We start from the raw sequence: 24,560 nt of genomic DNA, 5'->3' as shown, positions 1-24,560 counted from the left end.
GCTGAGAAAAAAGCTGATTTTTTTTTTTTTTTTTTTTTTCTCAGCTGCGGATTTTGAATGAAGTGGAGAACAAAAGTCTTCTTTTGAACTATTTGAATTAGATCATTACTCACGGTAAATAACTAAATATCTCGTCCTGCGTAGTCAGTGGAATTGAAAAAAGGGAGCTAGTCGAATTTGAGAACATTAAACTCCCCAATAAAGTTGAATTCACTGTTTAGGTTGATCGAACTGTAAGAAATTACGTTGCAAAGACAAGAAGTCAAATAGGTCAGAGTCATTTTCTGAATTAGGAAAATGACAGAGACTGAATGATATAGAATGGAGTAAGGAAGCTTTATACAAGAAGATATCAAAGCGAGAGGATTCAAGATCTAGCATTTTGTGGAATGGAATATCAGACTACAAATGCACAAGAGTCTCCTTCTGGTGACAGGTTATACGATGCTTATAGGTAGTTATGATATGCGGTTACGGATGTAACTGCAATTGAAGGTTCGTTAAAAAAAAAAAAAAAAAAAAAAAAACTGACCATGTCTATAGTGACGCACATCGCTTGATTGTTTCCAGAGTGGTAGTTTTTTTAAAAAATTATTTTATATCAGACTCACACATGAACGTTTTAAAACTTGAACGACGTCATTGCGTGTGATGTTAACACGGTGTTGAGTGAATTGAACTCCCTGATACTGACCTTCAAAATGAAATATGAGCGTGTTAGTTTGTAAAGTGAATGAATGTGCACCTTCTGCAATGCGCTTTGTCACTTCTTGTAATCATGCAAGGATAGAAAGCGTGACAGTGTAGTTAATTCATCGTCATCATCATCATCAAATTCCTGCCAGGTACCCATAAGGGGTGTACAGGATATGATAGTACTACACGAAAAAATTATATCATTACTAACTTCCTATCTACAATTTTCCTCCAAATCAGTCTGTTACTTGTCAAGACTCCAACATTATCAGATCTTATATTTCTATCGTCTAAGGCACTTTGTACCGTATCAATCCACATATATCTTGGTCTTCCTCTGGGTCGTTTTGCTGCCAACCTGGCAGAGAACACTTGTTTTGCTAATCTTTCCTCGCCCATTCTGTTTAGGAGACCATACCACCTGAGATTAGCTCTGCAAACACATTCCTGGATGCTGATAATATCAAGTTCTTTCCTAATATCCTCGTTTTTAATATGATATTGCCATTGATGCCATCTGTTCACGCCTATAATCTTTCTCAGGACTCTGATATCTGCAGTCTCTAGTCTTTGGTCAAGTGTTTTACTTCTGACCCAACTCTCAGATCCATAAGTTAAAACTGGTTTGAACACTGTCTTGTATACAGCTAATTTAGTGTTCCGACTAATTTCTCTCTTATTCCATATGAATTTATTCAATTGACTTCTCACCATACCAGCTTTGCTGATTCTGTTGTCTATTTCTATATTTAATTTACCATCTTCAGTAAAAATTGTGCCTAAGTAGCTGAAATGTTTTACTTGTTCCCCAGGTTCTCCATTCACAATACAGTTGACATTTTCAATGATTCTGCCTATTTTCATTGTCTTTGTCTTCTTATTGCTGACCTTCATACCATATCTATTACAACAGTTATTTAATTTAGTCAGAGAATCTTGCAGACTTGTAGCGGATTTATTTAGAAGTATAACATCATCCGCATAAAGCAAAGAGCTGACATTAACATATCCAATTCTGATATCAGGTTTAATACCACATTCCTTCATAATGTGATCCATATAGATAATGAATAACAGAGGGGATAACGTACATCCTTGTCTCACACCAAACATTAAACCATCTTCCTGTACTTCCTTCAATTCTAACTGCTGACTTACAACTCAAATAAAGACTAAGTATTGCTTGATATAATGCCCCATTGACACCATATAACTGCAGCGTATTGAATAGCTTCTCTCTTGGCACCTTGTCATATGCCTTTTCTAGATCGACAAAACTTAAGTATAGATCTTTGTTATATTCCCATGCTTTCTCGACTATTTGTCGTAAAGTGAAGATCTGATCCTGACAGCCTCTATTTGGCCTGAATCCAGTTTGTTCTTCACCAAGCTTTTCTTCCACAATTCTTCTCAACCGTTTCTCAAGTATACTTGCATAGATCTTGCCAGGAACACTCAGTAGGGAAATATCTCTGTAATTCTCACATTCAGTTTTATTTCCCTTTTTATATATGGGTACTATGAGAGCTCTACTCCAATCATTGGGAATTCGTCCCTCTGTCCAGGCTTTCTGAACTATGCAGTGCAGCCACTGTAAGACTCTTATACCACCATACTTCAGCATTTCTTGTCGAATATCATCTACTCCTGCTGCCTTTCCACATTTCAAGCAAAAAAAAAAAACATCCCTCAGCTAAAAACAACAATATTCCTAATTTATATTTCATATATATAAATTAGGAATATTGTTGTTTTGAGCTGAAGGATGTTTTTTACTTTTTTGTATTGCAAGTCAAAAATATAGCAATGCTTTTCACAAAGGAATACATCTATAATTTTCAATTTTAAAAATAACTGTAATTGTTGATACCTTGAAATGTCTATTAGTTAAAAGTATGTACTGAATGTGTTCATCACATTAATTTTAAAAGAAAATATTGCAATTTAAATGCGTCGTGTGAAATATATATTTTTTTAATGTACAAATGCATCGCTTTTTCATCAGGGTGGTCCAATGCATAACATTATTTTTTCTAATTTGACATTCATAGTTGTTTGTTCTGAAATTAGCAAAATAACTTTCACAAAGGAAATACTGAATACTAAATTAATGCGCTAACCATATCAACACCGTATTTGTGTGTTGGCATATTTGCATAATACTTGAACTCTACAGTTTAAATTTCAGGCATTTAGGATGGATGTTGAGTTGGATAAATGCTAGAAATTGTATATCATTATTGCTACTGATATTATTACTACTAGTACTACAGAGCTCATTGGAGACAGAGCTCCTTTGAAGGAGGACATGTATCACGCAAGCCAGCTGTTACACTTTTCTTGAACTCATTCACACTAGCTGCGATCACCTTTCCGAAGGTAAATCACCAATCACACACCACTATATGAGAGAAAAATTTAGCTCTTGCCCTATCTTGACTGCATTCATTCACAATTTAGACGAATGCTGTATTGAAAATGAGTTGGAATTGGTTTAGTTAGTTTTATGAACGAAGAAATGAAGACTATGAAGTGTATTTATCTGCTAATTTACTGCTTAGTGAATTGCCTGTTTTACAAGAGAAACTTTCTAAGAGAAAAACCGTACCATCTCTTATGAGAAAGGATAATTCACCTTCAGTTGGAAAACTTTTAAAAGTGTTACTCGAATCTTAGATGGCATTCTAATCCATGTATATCAAGGGAAAATATCGCGTCACCTTCACGACTATTTCTTTTTGAAGAACAATCAAAAAACAACTATGAAATCGATATGAAATCAATTCGAAGGAGGATTGGTGTGGAGTTTGTGAATGTGTTCTTACCCTTGTACGAATTCGTCCAATGCAGTTCTGAAGCGCTTCCTCTCTCTCTCTCTCTCTCACACACACACGCACACGCACGCACACGCACACGCACGCACGCACACACACACACACACACACACACACACACACACACACACACACACACACACACACACACACACACACACACACACACACACACACACACACACACACACGCACGCACGCACGCACGCACACACACACACACACACACACACACACACACACACACACACACACACACACACACACACACACACACACACACACACACACACACACACACACACACACACACACACACACACACACCGTATGACGTACCTAAAGATAACAGTGACCTTCTAGCATCATTAGCATCATTTTATTTTCCAGCTCTTGTATAGGCCTGTAGAAATTGTGTTTGTTTGTTTGCATCCATAGGACTATGTCGCTGGAAAAAAGACGTTCTAAATTTCGATCCTAGTCGCCGACTAGAACTTTTTCGAAAACTTTCTTTGACCGGTCCCAGAGTTAATCGATCTCTGGCATGGGAAAGTGGATTTTTTCTCCTGAAATCAGGTTTTTTTTTTCGTTCCATAAACTCAATAAAATTGACCATAAAACCCACTGTATTTCAAACAATTGATATTGCGTTAGGGTTAGGGACCAAAAGATAGCAACAGGTGTGTACCGTATTCTACAGGATGCTGTTTAAAATTAGAGATAATCTTGGGTTGGTTACTGGTGGAGATGAATGCTGAAGGGCAAAACTTAGAACTAAAATGGCCTTGCTGATTTCCAATGGGGGAATAAAAGGCGTTAGCGGATTTATTTTTATTTATCTAACTCTTGTATAGATGACAAAAGCGATCCACTTATTCCCCCTGTGGAACAAAAAGCCATAGGATAATTTATTTTTTGTCGATTTGTAAAAAATCATTATTATTATTATTATTATTACTATTATTAATGGTACAGAATAAATAATAAATTTATTTATTTTATTATATTCACCCAAATCTGCAATGGAAAACTAAAATTTATCCCTAAAAATAGTTATCGGTTTTTATATTTTGTTAGTTATATATTTCGGTTTTTATGATTATTGTTACTTAATGATATTCCCGCCTACGAAAGGCTTGATAACCTTAACACATTAGCGCCACTAGTGGCCTACAGTTAGGTAATCCTAGAATTCTGTTCAAAAGACTAAACGTTCTGTTTATTTATGTATTTATTTTGTCACTTTAGGTCTTACACAAAGTGATAAAAGCAATCTTCTCTTATATTAGAGATATTCACCTATATCCACGCCACAGCAGTATCCAACGTCAGCCTTAAGTTAATAAGGAAAATATCTAATTTTCTGCAGCAGAACCGTATAACGAGTAAGCTTATTTTAAAAATTTTTTTATTTGTTTCTAAATTTTATTCCTTACGTCTTTTACCATTTTTCCCCTCTCGTATCTGCGGGAAAAATATAGCTGAGAATATTGAGGAATCAAACAATTAAATAAGAAATTTAATAAATGTGATTAAAAAGGTTAAAGAAGAATTATTACCCTGTTAACATGTATATCAAAAATCACATTATAATGGCAGTATAGTCTGTGAAATTAGAAAAAAATAATGATGATTGTTATTTCAACGACTATCAGAACACCTATTCTAGAAAACTCGAATAAAATATGAAGCGAAAACATTTTATTGAATGAAACCAACCGGAAATAATAAATTACATGTATAAAGCACTAAAGCATATACAGGGAATGAGCTGAGAACTTGCACAAAAGGAAAATTAATCCAAAAGATACACGTTAACAGCAAATTGCAGGTGCTTATATGCGTTAAATTCGCTAGATGATGATAATAATAATAATGGTTCATAAGCGTGGCATGTGACCTACGTACCATTAGAATAATGTCGCGTGTGTTCTTTTTCATTTCAACTGCTTGAAAATATTTAAACTAATGTAGAATTTAGAAAAAAAAAAAAACTTTCCAATTATGGTTCAACCTAGTTGACTAGAACCAAACCTTATATCATAAAGTATTTTTCATGAAAAAGTTTACTCTGCAGTCTGTTACGGGTGGGCGGCCTGAAAAGTTCTCGGCCTCAACCATAAACGGCAAAACTATCGGCAAGAAAATTTTTTTTTTTCTTGGTTGGTACATCTGTCATAAGCATCGATGTGAAATTGCAAGTCATTCTATCAACTATATATATATACCCCATTGGAAATGGAGTAAAACTAGGTTTAAAATAGCTTGGTATTTTTAACATTTATTATACCCAAGGTAAAATACTTTCTACATTTATATCTCCTCCTGAGATTTTTATTTAATAAGGTTAAAACATCTTATGGTAACTTGTTCTGGTAAAATACTTATAAGCTCTGTATTACTAAATCTTGGTATTTCTAGCCTGGCTCCAATTGATGAGACCTCAATAAAGGTCGAAACCGGTCAGGGTAGTGGCTCCTTGCCTTTAATACAAAACATCATACATCTCCTCCAGGAGATGTGCTTTACATTAAGGGTAAATAAGGGTAAATATTAAGATTAGTGATCAGAAGGTTTAACGCCAAAAGAAATTTATTCGAAGTTCATTAACGTTTACGGGCACTCTTCTTCTTCGTTTTCGATCATTAAGAAATTGACTGCCATGTTTAAACGCGACCGTACCAGCCTTGAAGATGATCAATGTGAAGGATGTCCAAAAAGTGTAACAACACCAGAAATCATTGATCAGTGCACGATATGGTATTGGATGACCGGCGAGTCAAAGTGCGCGAAATTGCTGAGACTATTGGCATTTCAAAAGAACGTGTAGGATATATTTTGCATGAAGAATTGCAAATGAAAACGTTTTGCGCAAGATGGGTGCCGGCGCTTGTTCACAGCAGATCAAAAACGCACTCGCATGAAAATCTCTGAACAGTGCTTGGAGCGTTTTAAAAGAATAAAACTGTTTTTGTGCGTCGATTTATGATTATGAATGAGACTTGGATTCCACACACCAGAATCCAAACAGCAGTCAAAACAGTGGAGAGAATCCCGTTGTTCAGTGCCAAAGAAGACAAGGTCATTGCATCTGTGTTTTGGAATGCTAAAGGCATTTTGTTTATTAATTATCTTGAAAAGGATAAAACAATAACCGGGGAATATTATTCCGATCTCTGAACCAGATTAGACGAAAAAATTCGTGAGAAAAGACGAAGTGTGCGAAATTGCTGATATCTGCAATTTCAGAAGAAAAAAAATCATCTTTCATCCGGACAATGCACCTGCCACAGAGGTGTTTTGGCAATGGGAACATTAAGGGATCTGCACTATGAATTGTTGGAACATCTATCCTATTTCCCAGATTTGGTTCCCTCTGACTTCTATCTCTTCCCAAAACTAAAACTCTTCCTCGCTGGTCAGCGTTTTCTTCAAATCAAGAGGTGATTACAGCTCTAGAGGGGTATTTTTCAGATCTAACTGGGACCCACTACAGGGACAGGATAATGGCCCTGGAGCATCGCTGGAATAAATGTATTAGCATTAAGGGAGATTATGTTGAAAAATAAAAAATAAATTTGAAATTATAAATTCGTTTATTCATTGTTAGGCCGAAAACTTTTCAGACTACCCACGTACACGAACACACACACGAGGGGTTCTAGAAAGTTCTGATAAACGCCTATGCCTAGAAGAAAAATAATATTAAAGCAACTGACATAACCACAAAAAATAACATACTCGGATATAAGAATATAAACGCTGAAGTGACCTTCATGCCTCTCTTATAGTTATATTAGATGCTTTAATATCATTTTTGTTGTAGGCGTTTATCAGAACTTTTCAGAACCCCCTCACGTGTGTAGTATGTTGTTGTTTGCTTTTCTGTTGTCTTTGTCGGAGTGTAAATAATGTGCAAAAATTAAATAATAAAAGAACAAACACATGCGTGTGTTTGCAGGTGTCACGACATTGCCAAATGCATATATTCCTCCATCCGTTTAGTCAACACACACAGTGTGAGTCACAATTCAACCATGAAAGAAATAAAGAAGTAGATAGAGATATTATACCACCTCCACCATCTTAATATATAAAAAGTGGCAGGTGCACAGTACGAATAAGATTGAGCACTGCTGATTTACAGTGTTGTTTACAGGACTTCAACATAGCTGAGGAGGATTTATTTCCGTTGACTGAAATCCTAAATCAATCAAGTATTCGATCTATCTAAACTGTAATCAGATTTTCTAGAGTAAACTCCAAGTATTTCTCATCTCCTTTATTAGCTAATACTTCCAAATAAAAATATTTCCCATGTCAACTTGTCCCACGTGCTTTCGTCTGCTGTCAAGTTCATTATCACGCTCTGCGGGAGGGGCTTATTTACGAACGTTTTAATGCAGTACGAAATAGTTCAGAATGCATTATAAGTAAAAACGCAAACGACACACACACATTATCGCGATCATATTTTCTCTCATGTTTCGAGATGCGTAACCACTATCGAAATACATTTTGCTACACCTCCCTAGCACTTGTAAGGGTTACCACGAATAACAAACACCGTCGCTTCGCATGTTGCGCGTGCGTCACTGGCGAGCATCTGACAACGGCTGCTGTTTGGCTCACGGATTGCAGCAAAACGGAGAAGTAAGGTAAAAGGAAATCCGAAGATGAGCTTCTGACCACCCGTCGTTTGTATGAGAACGTGAGGTTCGCAACTCCCCTAACTGTCGAACAATGTTGAGCAGCCGGAAGTGGTGGACTTCGTACGGTATTGTGGTCTGCGTGATTGTGAATTATTTTGCAGTCCTTGCGGTTGGCGATTTTAGTTACGGCTATGAATCGGACGAGTACATCTTGGCGTTCGTAAATGTCACGTATCGCGATCCAACAACGGGCAGGATTTATACGGAGAAAAGCGAAATCGGCAAGTTCGGAATCGGCAGGGTAGAACCCGTTACCGGATTGGTAATTCACGCCAGCAGTAATAACCACACTTCTCACGATGCTTGCGACCCTCTGGACACTGACGGCTTGCCTCGCATGCCATGGATTGCGCTCGTCAAACATGGAAATTGCCACGATACCGTGAAGTTACGGAATGTCGTCCATAGCAACGCAAGTGCTGCCGTATTATACACCGATCAGCCTGGATCAAGACTAATCAAGATTCCCAGCAAAGGTAAATATATTTTGGTGACTACAAACGGAGCTAAATAGCAAGCAGTTTTTTTACACTTTAAATTGATTCGTTGCTTTGATGAATTGTTTATTCTTTCGGAGATAGTACGTTCCGCGCTTGCTGACAGCATCGCTGTCTCGTGACATAAAATATTAATTTATATCATTGTGTGTGCGATTATCAATCCGTTGATTACTAATAATCGAGATTAACTCAGGAAGCAGTGATTTATGGCTTGTTAATTATAAAATGGCATATTTACTGACAATGTTGTAGCGTATACATTTTATGCGAGTAGGCCTTTATTTAATATACTTGGTTTTTAGTCTTACTGGAAATATTATACTGCAGTGACTATTAGCCCAAGCATGGACCATGGTAAAGAGAACTTACGATTTATTTTGATCATACATATATTTTAAAGAACAGATACTTTTGTCGCCTACACACTGATTTGGGTTATGCTAATATTTAAATCCAGGCTGTTCCTGGCGCAAATATGACTAATCGCGGGAAATCTTCACCAAAAAATGTCGTCATGCCTGTCAGTCATAATTCACCTAGAACGCGCTCTCTGTCAACTAATTTTGAGTTATTCTTAATTTTATTATGAGAGATTGCGCTTGTTCATCCCCCCCCCCTTCCCCTTCTTCAGTGTGTTTGGGATTGCCTTCGATTTGTATTTTTATGAGTTATTTGTTTTTCTCTAGGGGAAAAAAAAAAGCAAACAGGCAAAACTAACCAAAAACAAATACCTACGATTGGCTTTCCAATTTTCTCTTCACTACATTGAACCTAGAAATCGACAATGAACTAGGGATTCAATGGGACCATCCCTCCCGCATAGAAATCAGAGAGCTAGGAAAGAAAAAGTAACGTTAAATCATTTGTGTTCCTACTATTTGTTAATTGCTCTTCCTTCCCTCCTGCAAAAATAAAGTCATGATCAACATTGATTGAAATTCGATCATCTTTTTCACACGGAATCTGAGGATTCTCTCTTCACCAGTGATTCCGGAGATCAAGTGGTTCTCTACTATTAAAGTGTAATGCTAGCTTCTTTGACATTAGACATTTCATGCAGTCCGCGGGATCGGGTGATAATTCAGAAACTGTTGATATTTGCAATATGTATTGCAATTTTCTGTCATTAAGATTCATTTGCTGTTTATTAAATATGTCAGTACTTTAAGAAATATTTATTTAGCAAGATGAATACGAATAGCATGCCTGTCTCTGTCTATGATTTAATATTAGTCTAATCCATTCAATGGTTTTTTATGAACTTAAGAAATAATTATCCTCCTCATCTCGTATCCCACCAAAATTAATTGCGAAATATATGTTTATTTCTTCTCCTTTAGTCCCTCAACTGCTTAGACAACTTCCTTTCTTATGTCCTTAATCCAGCTTTCCGATTTTTTTTTCTTCTTCTTCCAAGGGATTAGGTTTCCACTATCTCCATATCTTAACCAGGTTGATCCCAGCACAGATCTACTTCCCCTCGTACCTTGCGATTACTCCTAACCAACACGTACATTTATGTAACCTAGCTGGTCTAACATAGGTTCCGATGTTCTTATTTGTGTGTTGTCAGAACGGATTGTCAGTTCGCAGTACATAAATCTCGAATTATCCGAAAGGAGATCCAACACCACTGTATGAGAATTCTCAACTTGCCTTTTGGTTGAAAATTGAAAACAAATCTCCCTCCTTTCTGAAATAAATGTTCATGCCATCGACGATGGAATGCGTTTTTCAACCACAGGATACATGGATCATCCATCCGACCTACGACGTCGAGAGAGAGAGAGAGTAGGGAAAAGACCAGGCGAGCGTAGTTAAAAAAAAAAAAAAAGAAGCTACCTCTTCGTATATTCAATTGCTATTTTTGCATGCAGATCTCGTTGACATTCCATCATTATATGTGATGTTTTTTTGTGAGGAGCCATTCGCATTTTTTTAAAAAATCAAGTTTAACGCCCCACTAGGTGATACTGAATACGCCACATCGAATGTAACATGGACATCACAGGCAGAAACACTAGTAATTACTTTCGAAATGAGCTAGTAAGAACATGATTTATTCGTGACTCTGGATTCTTGTTTTCAATATAGTTACTGGTCTTTCATCCCTTATGATATTCCATGTTACATTCCATGAAATATCGAAGTTTTTGAATAAAATTCTTTTTTTCTTTTTCTTTTTTCTATGTCTATAAGCCACATAATCATCTTCAGTGCTCATATATCCAGTGCCTGTGGTGTCTGAGCTTGTTTCACCATTCTTTACCATTTCTCGTCCATTGCCACGTGTCTCAAATTCTGCAAACCCTTTCCGCACCACGTCTACACACTCTCGCTTGGCCGACCTGTTTGTTATCAAGGTTTATTACCCTGTTTATTATCTTTCTATTGTTATCCATTCTGCAGATATAAGTCGTATAAGTATCTATAAATTTGACCGTAAAGAGTTTTATTTATTTATTTTTAAATAATTGTTCGTCAGCTGATTTTTACAAATGTATTTGTTAATAATAAATGCTTGTCATTTCACTGCAGATTTTGTTTTTATTTTTTAAACTTCATCCAATAATTGCCGTAAACCTATAATGATGGATGGACTAAGAATCAGATAATCCAAAATCAGCTACCTTTAGCCAAAAGATGTGGAACTTTCTCAAGCCACTTCAGGCCTCCAGTAATCAGGATAGTGGTTTCATATGGAACGATGAAATTCATCTCGCACCCAAAGACATTCATAAGCATCCACTCGAAGTGACATTTGAACACAACTTGGTTGGAGGCCGAGTAAATAGCGTATTTGCTTCTCTGGCTACTATACTTGACAACCAGAATTACAACAGTTAAAGTGATTAAAATGATCTTTAGCTAGAACTTATTCCATAATAACAGGGGGAAAAACTCCTTTGCAAATGGCTGCTCATTATCCTTATAAGAGAGCAATTTTTGATTATACAAGATATTATAATGAAATCGAACTGTAACAACTGGTTTTTCTGATTTCTTTGAGAAAAAAGAGGCCAACAGTAGACACCACCGAACAAGAAACACATCCTATCTCTCGACAAGAAGTATCTCTTCTTGTTATATTATTATTTTATTCAGTTTATTATTATTATTATTATCATCATCATCATGATATACCTATCAATGCATCACCTGCTTTAGAATCAGATTAAGTTGCAATAATTTAGTGGTGACAGATGAATGGCGCTAATGTGGAGTTTAACAACCACTAAAGAAGCAAATAATATCATCCAGATGAAGAAATATGCCGAAGAAATCAATTGTTTTAAATTTCTCACATTTCTAAAAAGCAATATTTTTCTTTCTTTATTTTGGCAATGTGTTGCTGACAAATCGGATTTCTTCGCAGTTCCATTAAAACAAAGTAAGCCAATAGCCAATACTAACCTTTGGGAAATGACGATATAACACTTGTTGGCTATGAAGAGATATCCCACTAGAACAGGAACTGGTGAACTGTCTCTCTCTAGGATGGACTTTTGTTATTTACTCATACACATACTTTTGAACATAAACAGCAATTTTTTTTTCTCTTTTTAAAATTTGTTTTAGTCCTGAAATCCTGTTAGAAACCAACCATGTAACTATTTCAGCCACTTCAGGCCTCCAATAAGAGGAGCGGTGGCTTCACGCCGGACGATGAAATTCATCTCCCACCTAAAGTCAATCACGAGCATCCATGTCCATGACTGGATTCGAACCCGCAGCCTGTTGGTTGAAGAGCGGGTCGCTAACCACTCAGAACCAAGCTGGCATTTTTTCCCTTTTAAATTTAAATCTGTCTTCATATGAGAATATTTTCCCCGGACATTTTCAATTGAATAAATATATTTATTTAACTTGGAAACATAGGCAGAATAAATGTTGATTTCTTCTGTCCACCGCATAAATTTTTTTCTTCGGTTAAGTATGACAAAACATCCCCAGATTCATACTTTTGTTCTTAATTATGAATAAAAGGTGAACAAACAAATACGATTCAGATGTTTATATAGCAAAAAAAAAAAAAAAAAATATATATATATATATATCCAACTATGTTCATTTTACTTCTAATTTCAGAAAACTAAAATGTCTAAAGGCACTTCGCAAAGCTAAAACCATCTTGGCTACTACTGAATGTTGTGCGAAGAGTGATTAACTAACGTGTTTTCAGTTTTTTCCATAAAAACTAGTTAATCGAAAGTAGATTGATGATTATATTAATCCTCTTACTCCTTTTAATACAAAAAAGGAGTAGGCGGATCTCCTTTAGCCTTAGTTTCTTGAAGATTGCTGGAATCAGTTTCTACCCTTCATCTATCACTGATAATGAACTAAAGCTATCAATGAATCAAAGCTTTTGGGAAAGATTACAGCAGAAAAGTGCCGCCATCCTGTGGACATAACATGTTCTTTACGGCGTATTTATATAAGTGAGTTTGTCGGTTTCTTGAGCTGGAGACTTAAAACATAAGTTTCTTGGAGGAAAACTTTTTCTCTCTCTCTCTCTCTGTGTCAAAGATCAGCTAACTCGGGAACGAGCCGAAATATAGATACTACTCGGTAACTAAGATATCGAGCCTACGGGGGCATTTCTTCGGGTGATCTAGTTCTATGAAAGCAAATGCCATTTCCACAAGGCTACGCGGGCGGCACCTAAATGTACTAGCTTTATCCCCTCCCCCATGATTTAACCATAATTTCAAACTATGGTTTGAATTACAATATCGGTTCTGCTATAGTTGTATGCCAAAACTGCTTATTTTTGTAATGTACAGTAAGACAAACAATAACTATTTTGTCCACGTGGCTGGCCGAGCGAATAGCGTGCCCATTCTTTAATCCACAGGCCATGTGTGTTTGAATCCTAACGTGGGGATGAAGTTTGACTCTAACCATGTTTTCAGTCTAGAGCAAGTTCGTATTAACTGACCTCTAGCCTACAGACTACTAATACTAATATACTATAAGTTTACAATCTTTAGTGGGCGGGATTCGTTTAAAAAAAAAATATATTTTTTTTATGACAGAATTCTGAATGCTGTAACCTTTGAATGGTTGTTATTGTTGATGAAAAACAGATGATTAGCTGAGTTTAGGCTGGTACATTGATGTAAGGGATTCGCCAATGTTCTTCTTGATCCACATGCATTGACAAGTTACAGTACTAGAATTTTAAAAAATAATAATTATAGCGCGCCATTCAGCATATGGAGGCAAGTCAATAATCTAGCTCCGAACATGATTTATGTAACTTTCCGCTTGCACTGAATAAATAAAAAAAAAATGAAGCCACGGTGTTACATCAGATAAATTTCGAGGTTTTGCTTCCAAGATGATAACTATTTCAATTTCATTTTGAGAAAAAAAAACAAAATTTCATTTTGAGAAAGCTGGTGCCAAGTGTTTGGCACCAGCTTTCTCAAAATGAAATTTTGTTTGAAAGATTACTCCGATTTCTAGAAATGCTCAGCTTGATTAATGGCACTAAATCGAAACATTTGAGGTTGTAGCCTTTTCCACTGTGACAAGTAGAAATTTACTTATAATTAATTTTTTTAATGTGAATCCATCCATGAAAGGTTAATCTATCTTGCACTATCGGTTGCTGGAGATATACTTTGGAAAACCTACTCTAGGGACCAAACATGGAACTTCTTTAAACAGCCACTACTCTCTGTATTAAAGGCTTTAGACCTTTAATACAGAGAGTAGTGGCCTCAGTCTGCGATGAAATGCACCTAAAGACATTATCAAACAATCTGTGTGCACGATTGGATTTCGAACTTATGACCTGTTGATTAGTAATTAATAAAATTTGCCTACGGCGCCAATTTTATTAATTAAAGAAGTTATTTAAGTTAAGGGATAGTACATCCCATATTGTTTCTTAGCCGAATAAGAAACTCAGAGTTTCATGCCGAATATAGAAACTATATAAAGTTCGGCGATTCCAAGCGTAAGCAAATACCTGGATAGTGCAGCACCTGACCCATTTGGTAGTGCAAACGAGGCAACTCATAGTAAGGGTGGAGCAAGCTCCGATCACTATTCTTGGTATTTACCCATAATGTGAACTTAGCTCCTAGGAGCTGTATTACTGTTCTACATTATGAGAGAGGGTCACTCACTACCCAGACCGGTTTTAACCTTTATTGAGGTCTCATCAGTGAGTAGGTAGACCTAGTTAATACCAAGTTCGTAGCGAACAGAACTTACATCCCTTATATGAGAATTGTCATATATGCAATTATATGGGATGTAATGTATAAGGGATGTAAGTTCTGTTCGCTACAAACTTGGTATTAACTAGGGGCCTACCTACTCACTGATGAGACCGCAATAAAGGTTGAAACCGGTCTGGGTAGTGACCTTCTCTCATAATGTAGAACAGTAATACAGCTCTTAGGAGCTAAGTTCACATTATGGGTAAATTCCAAGAATAGTGATCGGAGCTTGCTCCGCCCTTACTATGAGTTGCCTCAGTTTGCACCACCAATGGGTCAGGTGCTGCACTATCCAGGTATTTGCTTACGCTTGGAATCGCCGAACTTTATATAGTTTCTATATTCGGCATGAAACTCTTTGAGTTTCTTATTCGGCTAATAAGCAATGTGGGATGTGATATCCCTTAACTTAAATAATTTCAGGTCGCCGAATTGAAGCCTTTGTCTCTTCATATAATTAGTAATTAATTATCATCATCATCATCAAATTCCTGCCATGTACCCACAAGGAGTGTACAGGATATGATAGTACTACATGAAAAAATTATATCATTACTAACTTCCTATGTACAATTTTCCTCCAAATCAGTCTGTTACTTGTCAAGACTCCAACATTATCAGATCTTATATTTCTATCGTCTAAGGCACTTTGTACCGTATCAATCCACCTATATCTTGGTCTTCCTCTGGGTCGTTTTCCTGCCAACCTGGCAGAGAACACTTGTTTTGCTAATCTTTCCTCTCCCATTCTATTTAAGTGACCATACTACCTGAGATTAGCTCTGCTAACGCATTCCTGGATGCTGACAATGTCAAGTTCTTTCCTAATATCCTCATTTTAAAAGTAATTAATTAAGGAAGTTTTTTAATTCAGAAAAACTGCATTTGTTTCGTAATCCTTCCTTCCTGATTTACGCTTACTCGTTGACCCACACTTCACTGTATAGGCATTGGATTCTGTTCCAGCAGTGTCTTATGCCAGTAGATATGTGTGTTCACGGGGGCCTGTTCTAGTGGACGAAAAACTCGAGTTTTCAGGTGAAAAAACCGTCTACCTCCATATGAGGTAGACGGCTAACTCACCTTTCGTGGAAAGAGACGAGATAAAGGTTCCTCACGTCATGGACGGGAATCGAACCCCAGGTCTTTCCGACCTAAGGGCTTCGTCTATACCGACTGAGCAACGAGGCTCTTGTTTCTTAATGTAAAATACTTATCACTGCATCTTCTTATGATTAGATTTTTTTTTCATATATCATTACAAGTGTCATGTCAGATACGCTCAATGATGCTTCCTATCATGATGGCATGAGGAAATCAGTATCAGTCAGGTGATTTTAACTTTTATTTATTGGAGTTTCTATTCCTAAGAATTGGATGAGTCACGTAGCATGTTGTTGTTGTTGTGTGATGTCAGTTATTTGCATGACATATACAAATATATACGACATTATCCTGCCGAGGTCATATACCTGTGACAGTTCATTAGCAGACTCAACAGTATCTTCAAGTTCAAATTGCTGCATATTTAAAGTGAGTATTTAGCTACTTTCTTCAGCAAAATATTAGAAATATGCGATTATTTAGTATAGTTTACACCTGCAGGTGAAATAAAATCAAAAATATTTTACTTTTGGATTAAACGTTTATCTTCTGACTGAAGGATTCTATTGTGACATATATTAGCATGGAATTGTTCACAAAAATATGCAAGGAGAGATATGGCTATCAGCCAGTGGCCATGAATTATTGGACTCAAGTAGAAGAGTAGCTAAGTTTGATTCTTAAATCCTGAAACAAAGGGAATAAATTCGTTCTTGATTGCGCGTAGTAAACATTCCGTTATTAATTTTTGTTTATTCAAAGGAAGAAGATAATTGACATTACAATATTGCTATGTTGTAAATTATTGGGCAATTTTCATGTTTTAAACATTGGACAAATCATCGGACATTTTCTTGTATGCATTCGAGTGGAAAATGAAAAGCGAAAATGAATGGCTTATTGCGACATGTTGTTGTTGTTGTTAGAAGAGCCTAGGAGATGAGGATCAACAGAGCAGATTGAAGCTAGTTTGTTTATATTTTCAAAGTTTTTTAAACTGAAGGTCTAGAAACTGTTCAGTAATTTCGATGAAATAGTGCAGATGAATGTTTGTTTTAATTTCATATAGACAAAGTATGCTCAGATATTTGTTTGTATACAGAATAAAAATTAGAACTAAAATAGTAACGGCAAACGATTCGGCTGATGCTCTTTTGCATATGACTTTCGTGGCCGTGGATCTCGAATATGTGTGCCTGGACTCATCTTTGATGGTACTTTATATAAATTGTTCTAAACCGATTTCTCGAATTCCGAATGAAGAAGAACGTTAGATTACCGCATTCCAGCTGTAGGCTGGAAGATTCCAGAGATTCGATAATTCTATATGACTAAGTAAGAACCTCAATAGCCAACCGAAGGATCAACGCAATGCTTGTCCTTTGGTTGGCAAGACCTGCATTCAAATACTGTCGATAACACCAGGAACCTTTATAGGACTTTACAGATGAAGGTGGGGCTAGCAGGCTCTCTCGAAACTTGGTTTATGCCTTAGAATTTATAAGCCAGCTAAAGAATGCAACCAAGTAGAAGAGTAGCTTTGATTCTAGCAAGGACGAAAATCGGTCGAACCGTTTACCATGTACTATTTCTCAGATTGACGACCCAGTCTTCCCACTAAGACACAACCACTACAAAACAATTATCGTATTGTTTTTGCAGGTAAAACATTTCGCTGTATTGAGTTCCTCACTAGTTGGCGTGATCCTGTCACGGGGAGGGGCGGAACCAAGAGTTCATTTATTATTATTATTTCACACCTCCAGGGAGTACAAAACTTATCGAGAGAGGGTACCTACTCTACAACTCTCTGCCTCCACCACTCAACCTCATCCACTAACTACGCTATCTACTGTCCACCACCACTACTAGTATTTTCACAGACAATCAAAATATCCATGCCCACGGCGGGATTCGAACCCGCAGCCTTTTGGCTGGAGAGCGGATATGCTAACCACTCGGCTAACCCAGGCCGGCTAACTATTCAATGTTTCATTGAATCCAATGAGAGTGAAGAACATTGTATTTATTCTTTACTAGGGTTAAAATATTGGAAAAGTGTCTAGGAAATGCACTATACACAGAAATTAATAGTTATTGTTGTGCGCCTGACTCGCAACCGTTTGGTATGTTACTTTGAACTTTCTCTGTTTCAAAAAAACTGCTCGAATTAATTGTTCGCTTTATTTTAAGAATTAATTTTGAGATGAGGTACTTGAGATCTATGATTTTCTGATATACTTCTGCTCTGATTGCTTTCAACTGTATTTGAACAATCAATTTTTCAGTTAATATTATATTTGTACACCATGTTAACTTTAGGCTAATCCAGAAATTTCCCAAGAAAAGACGATCATAATACTTATTCAGATTTCCATTATTCATGTTATTCAAATACATTTCGCAAAATATGTAATCACCTATAACCATCGAATACAAAAAAAAAAAAAAAAAAACACTTTTGTTCTCTTTTACGTTCCTCCGTCTGTATTCAGATTTTTACTCGACTCCAGTAATCTTATTAATATTCAGTATTTGAAATCCTCACGAAAGATTATCGATCCAAATTTTTTGGCCTACCCATTTGTAATTTTTCTAATTCAGCTTTGATTTCAATCGATTTTTATTAGAAAAACAATTAAGAGTAACGATAATTCTTATTTAGCTGGATGGAATTTGGTATTTCAAGATTTTAATGAAAATACTGAAATACCATTATTCCATACGTTTTGGAATAATGCCAGTTTTGTCTTTAATCGGACCATTTTGATGGCAAATACGCCAAAAACTGCTCTAGATTTAATTGATGTGATAAGTTTTACTATACAAGGATGCGATTACGAAATACTTGTGCACCATTTTATGACTGCCTCGACAGTAGAGTAGCTAGGTTTTGGCGCCCTTGGCAAATTCACAGCTACACGTCTCTTTCAGTGTGACAGTTTTGATAATTAATAAAATATCCTGTCGCTGGCGCCCTTGGCAACTTCCCCAATGCCATAGCGTTCCTACATCTCTAGTCTACGATCCTTACTTATTGATTTTCATTAGTATAAATCAAACCTTCACAGCTGAGTAAATTATTTCAAGACACTCATATTCCGCACAGTGATCATCTCTGCTATGTCGGCAGGACGCCAGTGTTTCATTCTGGTGATTTTTCATTGTTCTGAGAGATCTAAGCTAATTGTATTTCCATCTGTCTTCAAGAAGTAAGAGAAAACCTTTAATGAGGTTATTGTATTTAATCATATAAGGAAGACTCTGACTATTCACTGACGGTTATTTCACTTCCGGCCTCGCTTGTTGGGCGAAGACCGATTTCACAGAACCAAAAAAAGTCCCAGTCATGCATCAACTGAAGTCAGTTCTAACGCATGCAACTGTTCCACTTATGAAGCTTTATTTTGGTTTCGAATTTCTATAGAGTCATTCTTGTATTGCTTCTATGTTTAATGATCGCAGAACTGTTACAGGTATACGTAAGGAAGCAGTAGGTGAGAGAAAACACAAGGAAACGAGGCTATGTGATTATTCTGGCATTATTGAAATCAAATATTCACAGTACCGGTTTCAGGTGAGGTAGCCTATATGTAGCAATAGTTGCAGAGGTAAAAAAATACCTTTTTTTTTTTTTTTTTTTTTTTTCATTTCTGAAACTGCTGTTCGTGTATACATATACGTCATCTGAGAAATAATGTTGAGTTAACCAGCCTCATATAAAATAGCAAGGTTTTTCTTCTAGAGGGTTCTCATCCCTTGAAACAAACCTGTTGAAATCTTGTAGTCAACAGGTATGATTATACTCGCTTCGTGCTCTTAACAAGAGATAAGGGATAGCGTCTCTGATATAGATCCTGCCATTCTGAAAACAGCTCCATCAATACATGTCTAGTGTTTGCTAAAATGTATGTGCCAATACTCCAAAGCGCTTTATCGTGATGATCTTATATGTGCTAGTTGAGGCTCATTGGTTACTGTGCAGGGAATTCTGTAGATCTCTAAGGAATTCTTTCTTCATCAGACTTTGCGAACTTCCAATATTCTCGGAAATGCTCTGTGGGCATAATTACATTGCAGTTGCTTCCATCAGATGCGTAGCGCAACTCATCGCTCCATATTATTGTCTATCATAGCTTCAAGGTCCATTGCATTCGCTCTTTACCGTAACGTAAAGTTCATTAGATGGAGTTGCTAGGAGACAGCCGAGACGTGCGTAGCAGCAGAAGCAGTAAGATTTAGTCTTATTGTGTCTTTTTTTTTTTTTTTCTTCGATAGTCGTTGATTCATTAGCTGCTTCAATTTTCTTTATCTTTGATCTCCAGATGGAGGAAGGCAAGATGGCTGTTTTAGACTTTGTATACGCGTTTTAGCTGGCGAAAGGTTTATTAATAGTGATCCACAAAATCTTTATTGCTTCCGAACATTAATATCTATATTTCCGTATTTCTCTCTTAATGATTGCTGAATTTTCCCATTTTGCTCTGTCGTTGAAGAATTCCGTTACGTAGAAAATCATGAATGCAGTCACACTTTGGCAATCTTTATCGTGTTATGTGACTAAAGCGGAACTGTTTTGCAAAAGATGCTATAAATTACAATCATTTGGAAATGTTTTTATCAAGATTAATGATTCAATATGTTTAACCTTTTTAGGATAAATCTACCAAATATTTTGAGCAAAGATTTAGAGTACTTTGCAAAAAAAAAAAAAAACTTAGGTATCACTACCAATCAAATTTCAACAAAAATACGTAGCAAGGTAGTCGAGAAGCACATATGGCACTTTGCAATGGTTGGGAATGATCTGGGCTTCTATTCTCGTCGCAGACACACAAGATGTCGGTTAAAGTTACGACTGAAGCAAGCGGTTACGATGATAGTGCATTATGTTGCTAATTCGCATTGTTGTCATGATTTCCTTACGCAGGGACACGGGGAACTCTAAAAAAAAAATTTTTTTTCATAAATGGGGATTTTTCCTTCTCAGTAACGCAGTTTTTCATATACAGAAAAACCGTCCTAAGATCATGGAGCAGTCAATCATGAACTTGCGAATTTAGTGGGTGATGGTAAAGGAGAGTCTAAAGGGTACTAGTAGTCTTGGATTTAGAAAGGAGTCCCTTAAGGTAAGTTCTTTATCATTAGCCGAGATAAATAATAAGTGATCCAGCGATAGAATAAATTGGGAATCTGAATAGGAGGGTGTCCTGGCAGCGATTTAGATCGCTGTCGTATTGAGTTGACTTACGAACTAAGACCATTCTCTTTTCTGCTTCTTTTTCCATAAAAAAATTATTTGAAGTTAGTTGATTACTTGTAATTAAAATAACGTTAGGTGAGAAATATAAATTTAAATCACCAGCTTCAACTTAACAACACCATATTTATACCTTATGGATCTGCACTTAAAATTTCTGAAATAAAGTCCTCGAAATTCGCCCTTCCTCAGAAATCGACGAACTGAATGTGCGTACGCAACTTTCCCTTCGACTCCTATTTAAATAGGTCTATAATATTTAGTTTTAATGGTTGTTTAATCTTCTGTCCGTTAATAATGAAAAGAATAATGACTTAAATTATACTTGCGAAGAAATTATATTGTTTAATCCTTTTCAAGTGTAAGCAAACGAAGTTTCCACGTGATGATCTTCACCACTAGAGACTAGATATTTGACTTCACACCACTTGCCTTAGTATCCCATAATGTAAAGTACTTATTCCCCTCAAAGAAACTGTTTTTCTCCCCTCTCTCTCTCTCTACTATTTTGGTGAGGTGTGTAACATGTAGGTTCCACGCATAACTGAGTTTGGAATATAGCATATAAAATGTTTTAATAATTTCTCTCTCTCTCCATCGTATTTATTGCATTAAAGATAATCTGTTATGCTTAGGAATGGCTTTTAATGGGATTATATTGATCAAGCGTATAAAATAAACAACTATGTTATACCAACTAGTTTCACCAAGTAAGGCTGTTTTGTCGTCAGGGTACATATCTGATGTAAGGCACTAAAATGTAAAAAACTGTTACAAACTATAATCAACTGATTCCAATTATATTAAACAAAGAACAGAGCGCGTACAATACATGCATAGAGCGTGCATAATCTCACTTGTTATTTAGGAACGTACTATAGTTGGCACTGTAATTCAGTTCTGGCGAGTTGAGAGATCTAATAAGGGTCTTCCAGATCACGTTTTTTAACATAATCTGTTATGCTTATTTTATTCCAACTTTTGATATACTATCTAATATCGCATGCTACTTTCTTTTTGGCTAGTTGGGTTTGTCTAGACGGAACACCACTATAATAACTCTTGTATTTTCTATTTGGAGTATTTTATATCTCATAATAAAAAATAAAACCTTGTTTATCGAGATCTTACATCGCAACAACATATCGGAGATGTTTTCATGATAATGGACGAGTGCTAATATTCTTGTTAATCAGCGAGCGTCACTAACGTATCGCGAAACCAAGTCGTGTGTGTGTGTGAAGATACGTATATAAGGTCAGTGATGTTCATTGAGCCATCGAAAGCTTCTTGTGAAGAGGCTCCAAAAATACTACTACTGCTGCTATAACTCACTCTTGAGGGTTATTTGTTATGCTTTTTTTCCCTCTGAAACATCAGAAATAATGTATGAGAATAGTAATTTATTTTAATATACAGTGTTAAGAAATGTTTTAGAACATCCCGAGAAAAAGCACAGTGGCAAAGAACATGCATGCAAATAGAGACTGTACAAATTATGTAATTTCAATTTAGGAAGATACGTGTATAAGAAATGTCAGTAACCTCCACTTTCAGTTTGAACTAAAAATGACAAGCGGAGCACAGCTTAACGACTGAAAACGTGGACAGATTGTGATGTCATATGATGACGTTCAGCATAAGACCGATTTCTCAGATGTTAAACTTCCCCAGCACAGAAATACAAAACAACCTTCGAAAATCGATATTAAATGGTAATGCCAAAGTGGAATCTCTGCTCGAAGATCTCGAGTTTTCCCATAAAGAGTAGTCGGATGATACATGGCGCAAGCAGTGCTGGAATAAACTGTGTGATCACAGCTATAAGCGAGCTACCACTCATAAATCCCTGCTAATAAAATTTTATATCCAGCGAGAGATTAAGTGGTACTTTAAAACCCTCAAAACTTGGATTCCGAATGACTGATACTTCGGATTGATAAATCTCTTCATTCGGTTTCCAATGGGCGAAATCCCAGCTCAGAGAATGCTGCAAGTATAACTACACTCTCTGTACTACTTTTTATCTATATATCATGAAGGGAGCGGTCACCTTTCTGAGGATAACTACACTTGCACTTCTGAAATTCTGTGCCGAACGGCCATATCTTTTTCAACAAGTCTCCCTGTTAAACCAGGTCATGGTTTATGTTGGCACGGATGTCAATCCAATTGAATATCTTCATATGGAGTGGATCGACGTGTAAGAAACCTTCCGTGAGGTCAACACCACAGGCAGAACTCAGGACATTCCTGTTTTTAATTATTAGTGACTTGTCACCAGTACGTCAACCTGCTATTTCCTCATACTTCAATAGTGGTATATAAAATAGGAGTTGCGTGGTGTTTCAGAAATCAAACTTTTCGCGTACTTTTTTTTACAATAATTACATCACATAAACTGGATGTTGTGATTCAAGGCAAAGAGTGTTTGCCTCTTAAAAAAGTTTAATATTTTGATCTTTGCATTTCTTGGGTGTTCTAATGCTTTTAATAAGAAATTTCAATAAAATCACTTCCATTTCGAAATAGAGTATTTTATTTTTTCATGTTTTCATCGTTTTCTGATGATGGTGGTGTAGAAGAAAAATCACCGGGACTGATAAATATCAACGCCGCTGAAAATAAATGATTTCTCGTGTTACTAATTCAACAGAACGTTTATTTTATTTATAATTTGTGAATATCAATGCGTTACAGCTGTATGCATATTTCTACTTTTTCGTATACATAATATTCATTGTAATCATAATTATACTTGAATTGTGTGAAAAAAGAATATATATATATATATATATATATATATATATATACTGTATATATATATAGTAAATATTGATGCTACTTTTTTGCCCCATCAAATTTTAAGGTCCTCTCTTACGATTCTCCGTATTCCTGCTTCTTTTTTCGAACTCCTTTTTTTTTCTAGACGTTATAGCATTTTGAAACAGCTTTTTAGATGGAAAGGAAGATTTTTGAAATGCTTTTAATATATTTATTTCACGTGTATAGTATAAGCAAAATTTCACATAGAATGTAAAATAATTTGCTGTTATTAATTTTTAAGTGACCCATGATTGTTACTAGTGAAATGGGTTTGAATATTGAAGCATGTAAGTTATCAGGTAAGCAGGCAAGTGCTTTCATGATAATTTCACAATGCTAGATAGGTAGTGAAAACTTGAAGGTTCGATATTTATAAAACTCAGAACAAATTA

At 36.1% G+C, this 24,560-nt stretch overlaps 1 protein-coding gene across 1 annotated transcript in view; it reads left to right on the top strand.

The window, feature by feature from the left end:
- Positions 1-8,273: 8,273 nt before the first annotated feature.
- LOC150100744 (RING finger protein 150-like) overlaps positions 8,274-24,560 on the top strand; it is a 143,118-nt gene continuing 126,831 nt past the window's right edge. The window contains exon 1 of the mRNA XM_090401879.1: positions 8,274-8,718. Within this exon, the coding sequence (XP_090258005.1) occupies positions 8,274-8,718 (445 nt within the window). The remainder of the gene's footprint in view (positions 8,719-24,560) is intronic.

The sequence above is a fragment of the Typopeltis vanoorti genome, chromosome 12, assembly GCF_054136105.1.
Source record: "Typopeltis vanoorti isolate ZY-2024b chromosome 12, IOZ_Tvanoo_1.0, whole genome shotgun sequence".
NCBI lineage: Eukaryota > Metazoa > Arthropoda > Arachnida > Uropygi > Thelyphonidae > Typopeltis > Typopeltis vanoorti.
This window is presented reverse-complemented; position numbering and strand designations above follow the sequence as displayed.